This window comes from Podarcis vaucheri (genome assembly GCF_965113315.1).
Source record: "Podarcis vaucheri genome assembly, chromosome: 2".
Taxonomy (NCBI): domain Eukaryota; kingdom Metazoa; phylum Chordata; class Lepidosauria; order Squamata; family Lacertidae; genus Podarcis; species Podarcis vaucheri.
In genome coordinates, this window is record NC_138760.1 from 76,831,108 (window position 1) to 76,843,232 (window position 12,125).

The 12,125-nt window shown below is 46.9% G+C and overlaps 1 protein-coding gene across 4 annotated transcripts in view; it reads left to right on the forward strand.

Moving 5' to 3' along the window:
* BSN (bassoon presynaptic cytomatrix protein) overlaps positions 1–11,674 on the forward strand; it is a 208,085-nt gene extending 196,411 nt beyond the window's left edge. Inside the window, exons 7-13 of one of the 4 annotated variants that reach the window (XM_082214464.1) lie at positions 333–1,168; positions 1,768–1,864; positions 2,598–2,738; positions 3,607–3,661; positions 4,025–4,123; positions 6,185–6,249; positions 6,717–11,674. In XM_082214464.1, coding sequence (XP_082070590.1) covers positions 333–1,168; positions 1,768–1,864; positions 2,598–2,738; positions 3,607–3,647 — 1,115 coding nt within the window. In that variant the 3' untranslated portion in view covers positions 3,648–3,661; positions 4,025–4,123; positions 6,185–6,249; positions 6,717–11,674. The remainder of the gene's footprint in view (positions 1–332; positions 1,169–1,767; positions 1,865–2,597; positions 2,739–3,606; positions 3,662–4,024; positions 4,124–6,184; positions 6,250–6,716) is intronic. The other 3 variants (XM_082214466.1, XM_082214463.1, XM_082214465.1) reach the window with 3 other exon arrangements.
* Positions 11,675–12,125: the final 451 nt, after the last annotated feature.

A 12,125-nucleotide genomic window follows, 5' to 3' on the forward strand; every position in this document is an offset into this window, starting at 1 on the left:
CGGGTCATATTTGCAAGGACAATACCACAGCCTCCGTTTCCTTGCCAGGTGCCTTTCTCCCGCATTTTGCTTTCTGTTTTGGTGGTTCTGTGTTAGCATGCTGCACTCTGCATGTCCTACTGGTGCTCTGCTCACTGCTTGTTCAGTGTGATACTGTGCTATGATTCCTGTTTATTTATAGATATCTATTTCCCGAGCGGCTACTGTGGCATATCCTGTGTGCATGCGATCGGTTCCTTGCTTTCTTTTAATCCATTGCATGGCTTCATCCTGGGGTACATTCCCAACTGTGGATGAGGGGATTGACTGTGATTTGTTTTTGGTTTCTGAAGCCTATCACTTGGGTCAGGAGGAGACAGACTGGTTTGATAAGCCGAGGGAACCTCGTTCGGAGAGGATGAGGCATTATGGTGGCCACTCCTCATCCTCCCAAAGGAGGGGTCCAGTTAAGCACACCTATCACGACTATGACGAGCCCCCGGATGAAGACATGTGGCATCACGATGACTACTCTCACCCGCGACACTCCTCTTCCAAAGAACACAGGCACCATGGAGACTACGGGAGGCATTCGTCCTCCTCCCGGCACTCCACCGATGACCTGCCAAAGAGGTCATCCAGGCAACATCCAAGAGATGCTGGCCGCCACGAGTCACGCGGACATGGGCAGCCCTCTTCCCAGAAGAAGGCTCAGCAGGCCGATATAAGAGCGCAGCCAGGTTATCCTTCCAGCTCCTCAGAGTACTCCCAGCAGTCTCGGCAGCCGTCGGGCTACCATCATACCTCAGAGTCCCAAAAATCGCAGAGGCAGGTGCAACATGGGCCGCCATCTCAGCAGCCAAAATCGGAGCCTCTTTCGCACCAACAGCAGCAGCAAGCGAGGCAGCAGCAAGTTGTGCAGCAGCAGCAGCAGCAGCCGTCATCCAGGCAGCAGCAGCCGTCGAGCAGACAGCAGCAGCAGCAGCAGCAAGCAGCTCCCTCGCAACAATCTTCTCAGCAACAGCAACAGCAAGCTAGGGTGCAGCAGCAGCAGCAGCAGCCACCGCCAGCAGGAACCCAAGCCCAGCCCTCCTCACGGCCAGCCCAACAACAGCCTGGCCAAGCCCAGCCAGCAGGCAAACCCCAATCTGCCCTCCAAGCACAACCTGGCACTCACCCAGCGGGACCAGTAAGTACCTATGTGCCTTTGCTCAGGGTCAGTTATGCAGTAGGTCCCTCAGAGCTGATGACAGCTTGTTTTGCCCCATGTCAGGTGAGAGGGCTGGGCTAAGCAATGGCCTGTTCTACAGTACAGGAGTCGCGCTGGGATTGCCTCACCTTAGAATGTCAAAGCAAGGTGGACTGTGCATTGTACAGTCTAGGTCGCTGTGGAGAATGGAGTCTTCCCAGCAGAGAGGAGGTTCATGGAACTAACAATAGGCTGCAGTAAGTTATAGAGGGGGCAATTCGGACACAGACAAAGAAGAAGGGAGGGAAGAGGAAAGGAAAGGAATGCACTTAAGGGAATTGCCTTTGTATAAGAGCTTTATATGTAGCTTTCTTGATGGAGATCACAGGCAGTACCTCAGGAATCCTAGAGGATGGGGAGTATCTGGTGGAGAATAGGGTGGGTGGATAAGAATTGCTGTGAGACAGCCAGGATGACCTGGCAGTTAAATTCTAGGAAGAAGGCTAAGAGAAAGACCCCAGGAGATGGGCTTCATTTTACCATTATTCGTTCTCATTTGCAATAAATAAATACATAAATCACTGTTTGCTATATTACAGTCTAAAGCAGAGCAGATGGATGCATCCAAACCTACCACAAAAGTGCCACAGGTGGGGAAAGCACCCCAAACACAGCCACTGGGAGCAGCAGCAGGAGGTCAGTATCTCCTTTCCAGCACCTGCAATTGTATGTGTTTTCCTTAAAAAGGGAGGCAGCACCAGTAGTTCAGTAGGCTCAGATCTCTCTGAGGGACGATTAGATTGAAGTCAAAGGGAGTTCCAAGACCAATTACTGTGGGTGGGGGGGGATGTCCTACCTGAGATTAAGAAGGCAAATGCTTTAGGTCATTTAGCCATGGCTGGCCCCAGAGTCTAGGCCAGTCAGTGTAGAATTAATTCACTTGAAACTAGTATTCTGTATGTCATAGAAAAGATAAACATAAGTAGAATGCCCAAAAGCAGCCTCCAGCTTCATTCCACATAGGGTACAATAGGTTCGCTTTGCATAGCTGTCAAAAATAAAAGGCTTCCCACTCCTGTCTCATTAACCAATTGGGGAAATGACTGTAAGTTGAGTTCTCTCATCATTCAGCTCCAATTTAAAATACTTTTTTCACCAAGAAGTTTTAGTCGTTTCTTGTGCCTGTCATACTGATATCTCACCAACACATTGTGCATCTTGGTTAACACTGTTAGAAATAGTGTGGCCATCATTTTCTGGTGAAGGTGGTTAGACAGAGATTGGTTATGGCCTATGAATATGGGGCGGGGGGTATATGCAAATTGCCAGTTGGACCTACCCTTGGTGATACGGGAGGATATATATTTAAATAAATGCATATGTGCAGCTAAATAAATCCATACAAATCAATTTTATTTCTCTCCAACAGGCATTAAGATAGGTTCCAAACCAGCAGGTGCTCCCACTTCTGCAGGGGCAGCGACTGGACTGCCAGGAGCTGAGGGAGAGAGCGTCTTCTCCAAAATCCTGCCAGGAGGGGCAGCAGAACAAGCAGGCAAATTGACAGAAGGTGAGAGGTTTCAAGAGGCATCTTTCTTGGATGCCCCGTGTCAAAGCATGCGGGATTTGCTCCTGGAGACAGCTCACCTGTCTTCATGCTTGCACAGGTGGATTTGTTCAACACTTCCTGCAGGACAAATGGCAGAACTACAGGGCAACTGCTAATTCAGACCACTGGTCCGTCTAGCTCAGTGTTATCTACACTGGCTGGTAGTGTCTCTCTGGGATTTCAGGCAGGAGTCTCCCTCAGGCCTCTCCAGAGCAGGCAGAAATCTGAACCTGGGACCTTCTGCACTCACAGCTGATGCTCCGCTGCTGAGCCACAGCCCTTGTTCTAGTTTACACCTATGTGAGAATACAAGAAATAAGAAGCCAGCAAGAAAAGTAAAAGCTGTGAAGACGAAATCAAAATAAAGAAAATGGGGATTGGGTGGTAGAACACTGAAGGAAAAAGCCACGTTAGCATAGCAGGCCATCAACACGGCAGGCCATAAGTGCTCACTTATGAGGATCACTAAGGGCTAAAATAGAATTGCCTTATCCCAGTGGCCAGCAGCAGCTTTCCATCAGCTCAGGCCAACCCTTCTGTTGGGAGATCCTTTTTTACTTGAAATGCCAGGAAGTGACTTTCCTTCTACATGCAAAGCACGTAGCCATAGTCCCTTCCTGTGTCACAAACAGAGATGTGGGGACAGAGGGTGATAACAGGACTGGCAATGTGAAGGCTGATAATATGGAGGAGGGGCTCTTGTGAAATAGAAGAAGGGCCCTAAAAACTGAAGATTCAGTGGGAAAGAGGTGAGTGGGGGAAAGATGCAGTCAGTCTTTGGTACCACAAATCCTGATGGCATTTATTTCTCTTACCTTTACTCCCATAGCTGTGTCAGCTTTTGGCAAGAAATTCACATCATTTTGGTGAGAGAACATCGCTGGGTGAGTCACTTTTTGTTGTGGTAATAATAATTTATTTCTTGTACCCCACACATCTGACTGGGCTGTCCCAGCCATTCTGGGTGGCTTCCAACAAAACTCCTGATACATTTCATCTTCTCTGGCCATTGCCATCGAAAGAGGTCCTGGCGTAATTTCCTGTTTAATAGCTTGGTTCAACTTCTGTCCCTCAACAGGCGCCTTTCATTGCTGCAGCACCCTAACATCAGAGCTAACCTATTGCTCTGTTAATCCAAGCGCCCCCTTCAGTTACTCTGACATTTTTCTTTTTTTCTGCACATGTATATGATTCTTTCCTAATAGCCATATCTTTTTCTTATGTGTGTCTCTCCATCACCCCGGCAGGAGTTTGGGAGAATAAATGGAGATCTCATCATTGCACAGGAAAAACCTATGAAGAATCCATTGGAATTCAGTCTGCCGCACCAGACTCTGAGTATAACAGTGAGTGTCACCTCATTGCCTCCATTCCTACATTCTTCTGAGGATGTGGATGAGATCGGATACTTGGCTTTCATCAAGGCTCAGTGATGGCCCCCAAGATACAAAGCCCAGAGGAGATATTTCTTTTACCTAGTCATATGATATCCTGCTTAGCTTATGGCAATTTGCCTGATAGTTTAGGTAAGCCATGCCACTTCCAGTCAAGAGTATATCCTGTTGCTGCTAAATGTTTGTTTAATGTCCACAGCATGCTACACACTGTACAGACTTAGAGAAAAGAGACAGTCCCCATTCAGACTTATTACAGTCTGTATTAGGTGGATATAGCTAGTGGGGGCAGGGGAAGGCAGGGACTGACACGGAGGAGGAAATGAAGGTGCTGGTCGCTGTGGCTAGGATGGTTTCAAAGAATCATAGAGTTGGAGGGGATCCTGAGGATCATCTAGTCTAACACCCTGCAATGCAGGAATGTGCAGCTGGCCCTTACCAGCATTGGCGTTACCAGCACCACACTCTTAACCAGGCTTCCTCAACCTCGGCCCTCCAGATGTTTTTTTGGCCTACAACTCCCATGATCCCTAGCTAGCAAGACCAGTGGTCAGGGATGATGGGAATTGTAGTCTCAAAACATCTGGAGGTCCGAGGTTGAGGAAGCCTGCTCTTAACCATCTGAGTTTGGGAAAGGCCTTTTTAAAGGAATCTCCTTCCTTAGAGGTTTTTAAGCAGAGGTTGGATGGCCATCGGTCATGATGCTTTAGCTGACATTCCTGCATTGGACTAGATGACGCTCAGGGCCCCTTCCAACTCTACACTACGATTCTAAAGAAGAAGGGCTTAAAGGAGGCTGAGGCACTAAATACTCTTACATACAGCGGGAAGATGTTCTAGACACAAAGGACAGCATGTCTGGGGACAGCTGTGGCGGGGGGAAAGAGATGCTAAAGCATGATGGAGCAAAACAGCAGGTCGCCTGCTACAGCAGAGTTGCAGCGCTAACTTCCTTGCAGCAGTGCCTCTGCTGCTTAACCAGGAGCAAGAGGGACTAGGCAAGAGGGAGGCTAGGATGGTGTGGGCTCAACAGTGGGGCTATTCCTTTGCTCCTGCCATGGTAACCATGCCACACCAGCCTCCCCGCCATCTCCTCCTTCCCCTTCTTCCTCCTCACATTAAGCAGCAGTGACACACCTGCCAGGATGTTGCAGCTGCACCCAACTGGGTGAACTCTGCTACTGTGATAGAGGAAGCAAGAAAATTAAGGTGTGGGATAACACGTAGTTGGCACAATGTCATAAAGCCTCCCTGCAAACAAATCAGTATGGATGCTCCATAAATAACTGGTGTTGTCCCCGCAAACGCTTTGCAAACAAATCAGGATGAATGGCCAGTAAATAGATTGTCTGGAACCAACTGTAGAAATGTGTCCCATTTGTTTGGTGCTTAACTCTGTTGTCTGTAATGGTAAGGCATCAAAATGGCTTTGCTGTGGCATAAAATTTATTCTATCAGCCACAGCCTTAAAGAATTAAGCCCCCAGACCAGCAATCCAGATGTAAAATGGATAACGGGGAGCATAAGAAGAAGGCATGAGTGAGGATATTTGCTCTTTGCTGCTTATTTTGACTAAGAAATACCGCTTCGCTCAGCACAATATTGCAGTGACTGTTTTGGGGAAAGCAGCTGTTATTAGCAGTCCTCTCACTGCAGGCAGCAGACAACAATCCTTTCTCTTTGCTCTATCAATAGAACACAGCAGCTCATCTGGAAGCGGGAGGGGAAAGAGCCTGTTTTGTGCATTGCTGTGCTAAGTTCCACCAGGAAAGCCAGTGTGCCATATGCAGAACACTCTTACCTTGGGAAGAGTTGAAATGAGGGGAAGAGGCAGAGAGACCCATGGCAGCTCCAGAATGTGGCCTGCATAGGTCCCAGGGCCACAGCCCTAAGCCACAAGCAGAGAGAGAACATTTTTGTCCAGCTGATTCCATCCCCTGGGTGTGCTCAGAGCTTTGCCACTTACAGCACTATCTCCTTTCATGGCCCTGTCTGTGTTTTTGTCCATTTTAGAGAGCTCACTGAAAGGACTGCATGCTTTTTGATTTGAGGGGGAAATTGAACTTATCCCAGCTGAGGTAAGTGGGTAGCTTCTTACACTTGCTGCCTCAGTCTGTACATTGCAGTGTGAGCCAGGTCTGCCCCCGGGTTTGAGTGGAGAGGTGAAAGCAAACAACAAATCTCTTTGGGGAAAGTTCTGGCTCTTTCAATCCTCAGTTTTAGACAACCCCAGTATGAAACGGTTGCATCTCAGTAAGCGTGGGCAGCTGATGTCATTATGTAAACTGTTCATGCTCTTTGATTGGTGGTCTTTTCTGGCGAGTTCTTTGGGTTGCTTTTGTGCTTTGGTTTTGAGAAATGAGAGAGGCACACTGCAGCCATAAACAGTACAGTAAGGCAGAGCTTTCTCGGGTGGTGCTGTGAGTGAATATCAAGAGAGGATCAGGAAAATTTGTGCCAAACCATGGCATGGCAAGAAATTGTGTTTCTGTGAATGACCTCTTGTAAATAGAATATTTCCGATTCTCTCTTTTGTCTCATCAAGCTTTTGAAACCATGGAAAACCACTAGGCTGCGAGATGGAAGGCGGAAAAGATCTTTACGGAGACATTTGCCAGTGGATCCCATAAGAAGCTCCTTGAGGACATCTGAGCCAACTGTCGCAAAAGGCTTTCAGAAGCCGCCTGCTGTCAACTCCACGGTGTTCATCGCATGAGCCCCAAGGGGTGGAGGCAGATGCTTAGTTTGAGAAGATGTACATAAAAGACGTTTACAGAACATGGCCCGGTCCCAGCTTGTCACACAGACTGGCCACTTCCCTGATCTTGGAGGGGATGTCTGGGGCTCCAGAGACTACTCACTGCGGTGGTTCCATTTGTGCCTAAGGTCTAATGTTGGGAGCCATGGCCCTTTCTTGAGATTATACGCAGAGTTTTCTCTCTTACTGAATTTTAACTCTAGAATCTTCATAGGTTTTTCCAACTCTCCAAGATGTGCTTGAGTCGAGGGCTGGGAGCTGGAGGCTCTGCTCTTCACATTCCAGTTTGCCCTGTCGGTCGCTCCGCCTGCACAGTGTTTGTTCCCTCTCATCCTCCCTGCAATGGAAAGCATGGGATGAAGAGAATTTCGACTAGGACCTAACACTGTTTCACCACTGAGATAAGAGGCCATAGGACTCTGAAAGGCAGTGCAAACTGGCTGACTATTGACTGAAGCAAATGCTGGCCAGGCATGTCTATCAGCCACCCCAAAGCCATCCTGAAGCCATTCTAAAGCATTCAAATGGCAGTGCTTTCCGTTGTTAGTGTTGTGCATTGTTTTATGTATGCCTGGGGATTATTTTTATTTCATAAACAGCCTTAATCATTCCACTTTTATTTATGCGTATACCTCATCAGCACCCAGCAACTGGGGGTTTGGATTTATTTTAAATTTTCTTTTTTTTCTTTTTTTGTGAGGTTCTTTTTTGTTCTCAGTTTTTGTTTTTTACTTTGTATCGAACATACTGTTTTTCCTCTTTGCTTTGTCCTGCGTTAGCACATGGACTGTTGTCGGTAGAAGCAATAGAGTGCAGAAGGCTACAAAAAAGAGCACAATCCAGTGTGATGAGATCAGGAGAGCTTGCCTCTGCCATCCTCCTTCCTACTACTACTGTGCAATTCAAGTCCTTCTTAAGCCATTACCAGTGGGCATGCTCAGAACGACGGAGGAGCTCCCTGGGGGCAGGATGTTGCCGAACCTGCTGGCGAGGAGCTCCTGGCACTGTTACCCGCGAGAGCCGAAAGAAAACCCTGTGAAACGGCTCCTCTTTTCCTTTGCTGTAAAGAATCCAGCAAGTGTATGGATGCTCTGGCTCCCATTTGTCTGCGCTGTCTGTTTCCTGCCCGTCTCTCGTCCACACTGAGCATGCTCAAGAGCAACAATTCATTGGTGTGACCCATAGGAGCTTCCATTCACCGTGGGTAACAGCAAAATGATTCTCATGTCTAATGTTCTATGCAATGAAATAACAAAACAAAAAAAGTTTAAAAAAACAACTGTTAATATTTAATAAGTTCAATGTTATGTATAAGGATTTAATTGCAAATGTGCTATTGAGAAACTGGATAGGTATCTTTATATTGAACACCTGTGCGTATGAAGTTTTCAATTAGTGGCATGCTTGACCCATCCGAGGGACACTTTTGCCAAAGGGTAGCCATAGAGCCGGTGACTGTCTCTGTCTGTTGTAGAGCATGGCTTGCTACTTCTCTGCACGGTTTCATCTATTTAGAATGCTTGCCGTTCTTTGCTTGAGGTTTTTTTTTCTCTCTCTCTCCAGTTGGTTCATCATCACTTCTGAATGCCATTAGCAGATTTATGCACTTGTTATTGAAGGCCTGTCAGTGACACCATGAAGCATCATTATCCTGCAGAATGTAACACCAGATGTGTCCTGTGGAACTCCATTAACTATTGGTCCTTTGCCACATCCTTCCCTGGAGTAGCCATTAGTGTCCAGTTCAAGGGGCTTCCTGGGCTTTCTTGAGACCTAAAGCACATTCCTCCTGGCCAAAACAATATTAAGCCCAAATTCTATCTTGGTTCGAGAGCACCACAAGCTGGGGGAGGTGTTCCAAGACTCAGTTACCCCAATAAATTCTGCATGGACAATTTGAGCAGTGTGGCATCGGTTAGTGTAAAGAAAGCACCTTATTCCCCTCCCCTAAGTTCAGAACCTGGGAAACAGCAGTGATGTCTCCTGTTCCCACAAGCACAATGTCACTGAATAAAGACCTACTAAACGGCAGCTCCTGACAATGGGAGGCTGGCAGCCACTGAGCGGTGCAGTTTAAGCTGAAGTAGGCTCCAGAATAGAGACCGTTCCAACTCACTCCCGCCATACCAAGCACCCTTGGTACAATGGTGGTGCAGGGCCTTTTCCTCCATGGTTAGACTCCAAGGCAGAGCTCTGCAAAAATTGGAACAAAACTGTATGGGCTTTTCCTGACAGAGGAGAAGGGGAAAGGTTCAGAGGCAACTACCTCTGTTACATGAGAGGTTCTTGCAAACACAGAAGTTTGTGACATTTTTAAGAGAACCTGACAGATCAGTGAGTCTAAGGGCCACGTCACCCCTTTTGCAGAGGCAAACCTGGGTACCAACTGGACACTCAGGGAGCAGCAGCTCACCAGGACTCCCTGACTCGTATTCCTGGTCTATTTGATACTTAAAACACACTTGCAAATGTGTTTCATGCTTTCATGCTTTTCTATTTTATGTGAGCGCTTAAAAAAGGAGCGTGCTGAAAAGGGAATGTATGCTGTGGCCCTTAGGCAGCTGGGGGTTGGAATCACATGAGCTCTCTACAGTAATTAATCCAGGTCTGCGTTATTTTGATATAAGCCTTAATGTTACAAGAGACTCATGTGAACAGCTAGCATATTGTGTGGTTCATTTTCTAACTAAAAAGAAAAGAGGACTGTGACACTATAAGCAAAACTGTAAAGGCAGACATGTTTGCATGGTTCCCATGGAGTGCACTTAGGGAAGACTCACACTTTGCAACATCTTTGGCCAGCAGTGGCCTCTCCTTGTCATCTTAGAGAGCACATTCACACAGCAATTGCCTGTGCTCCTAGTTTGTCACTATGGTGCCCAACTAGAGATCTGGCCAAAAGCCTTAGAAAAGGCAGGTCCCTTTTTGCCTCGGACACCTATGCAATGAGAACCCGTGTCTGCCTGAGGGAGACACAGTCATCCCCACCAGCTGTGTGGATGGATAAAGGGGACCAGGGTCAAAGTCTACAGGGTAGAAGCTACACGGGCAATGCAACTGCACCTGATACCTGAATGGGTCTGGTGCAGACATGATGTTGAGTTGCAAGTCTAAAAATATTAGGAGGAAGGTCTCTTGATGGTAGTTCAGTTGTTTGCTAAGAATCCAGCTTCTCAGTCAAGATGCAAATATACTGCCTACACAACCTTTGGCACCATCTTCCCCTCCTGCTCTGGTACCATTGAGTGACCTCTAAGCCTTAAGTTATTCCTTCCCATGGATTACAATGTGAGGAAAGTTATCATATGTATGTAGACTAGAGGCTGTCTTCTAAAGTAGCCAAGCCAGAGTATTTTACCAGCGTAGAATGCTTTGTAGAACAAAGGCCAATCATTTGATACAGCAGTTGGCTTAGGACGTGGAAATTCATGTAGGAGATAAAGGCAGAGGCCATGCTTTCAAGCTGGCTGCCTCTTGAATTCCTTGCACTGTTGAATTGGTTACTCTAGTAATAAAAGCATACGCGGGTACTTGGGCCCTACCTCACTGTGCTGTCTCATTGGAGGAGACCAGAAAATATCACCTTAGCTTCAGAGAATGCTAGTTGAGTTTTCCATGGGCAAGGAAACTGCACACTCGCCTTGTTGGCAATCACCCATTGTAAAGACCCAGTTTTGGCAGCAGTCTGCATACCTGTTTGGTTCATCTTGGAGTTGTGGCCACCATAGCATTTATGGAGTTCATGAATCTTTCTGATGATAGACAGACTGGAAACAATTCCAAGTAGAAGGGGTGGCAGCTACTCATAATGGACCTACATACAGGATGGAAGGCTTGGTTGGTAAGCATATGTTCTTGGCAGCTGCTTCAGCTAGGATGGCAAGCTGGGGTAGAGACTCCCAAAATGGAGATTTGCTTCCAACTTGAGTCAAACAAGGCATTTGGTAGCAACAACTGCAAGTTTCTCCACCCAGCTCCTTCCCCACCACTCAGGCCTCCCCTGTCCCCCTGCCCCCCAAAATATACAAAGGATTACCCACAATGACAAGTGCAAAATCTGAGGATGCTTCTTCAGGGCTCTAGGTTGAATTTGTGTCCCCTACAGGTTTTCTCAACAGTGGCTGCTACAACCTCCCTCCCTCCCTTCCATTGTAAATATTTGTACAGTGTGTAAAATAATAAAACTAAATTAAAAAACTCATGTGGTATGAAGAAAAAAAAGAAAAACAACAACTCACAGGCCCCTTTTCGGGGGCTCCATCTCACCAACCAGCACACCTGCCAACTCTTGCTTTTGTGTACAAAAGATCAACAAACAAAGCCTGGTGTTTGTGACTGGCTCCTTTGGACTGTTCCTCTTCTTGCAAAGCATAGCAGAGTCTTGTAGAGTTGTTGTGGCTGTCACATGACATGTACCTTTCATGCCCTCGTCCTGCCTCCCATGTATCTTGAGTTGTTCCCTTATCTCTTTTTTATTTTTATTATCTTGGAGGCAGGAGGGGTTCTGTATAAAAATTATTTTAAAAAATACCAACCACCACCCATCAAACAAAAGAAGAAGTTTACAGTTGTAAGTGCAATGACCTAAATCCTTTATCTGAACATTGTAAATGATGTGTGTGTCCTGCTGTGCTCTGTGAGAACTTGTAGTATTTCAGTGTACCACCTCATGTATTGTGATTCCGTATGGGAAGTTGCCCTACAAGGTATTTCTGTGGAAAACAGAATAAAAGGACTTAATATGATTCACAAGGCTGAGTCCCTGCCTGCTGGGGGCACATAAAGTTAGGGTGGTTCCCCCCCCCAGGGGGCTTACCTAGATTTGAAAGCTGTGTAAACTTTCCTTGCTTCTCCATACACTTCCTTCTAGAGCCTAGTTTTCAGATTGGTGGTACAGCCAGTGCTATTTTTTCTAGAAAAGGAGGTGCTGGAACTCTCTTACAGTGGCAATGGTGCCCACCTCAGAGGTGCCGGAAGAGAGTTCCGCTTAGTTCCGGTTGTGGGAGGGGAAAAGCCCTGGGTACAGCCATATCTGGACAGCACTCCTTCAGACTATGGAAGACAATTCCCGTAGCTGAATGTAACTGAAAAAGGCCTGGACACACAGAAAACCACCACTCTGATAAGGCAGTCACTGCCTGATAGATTGCAGCTGTCACAGACCTAGTCAGCACATGAGGCTGCCATGGTCAAATT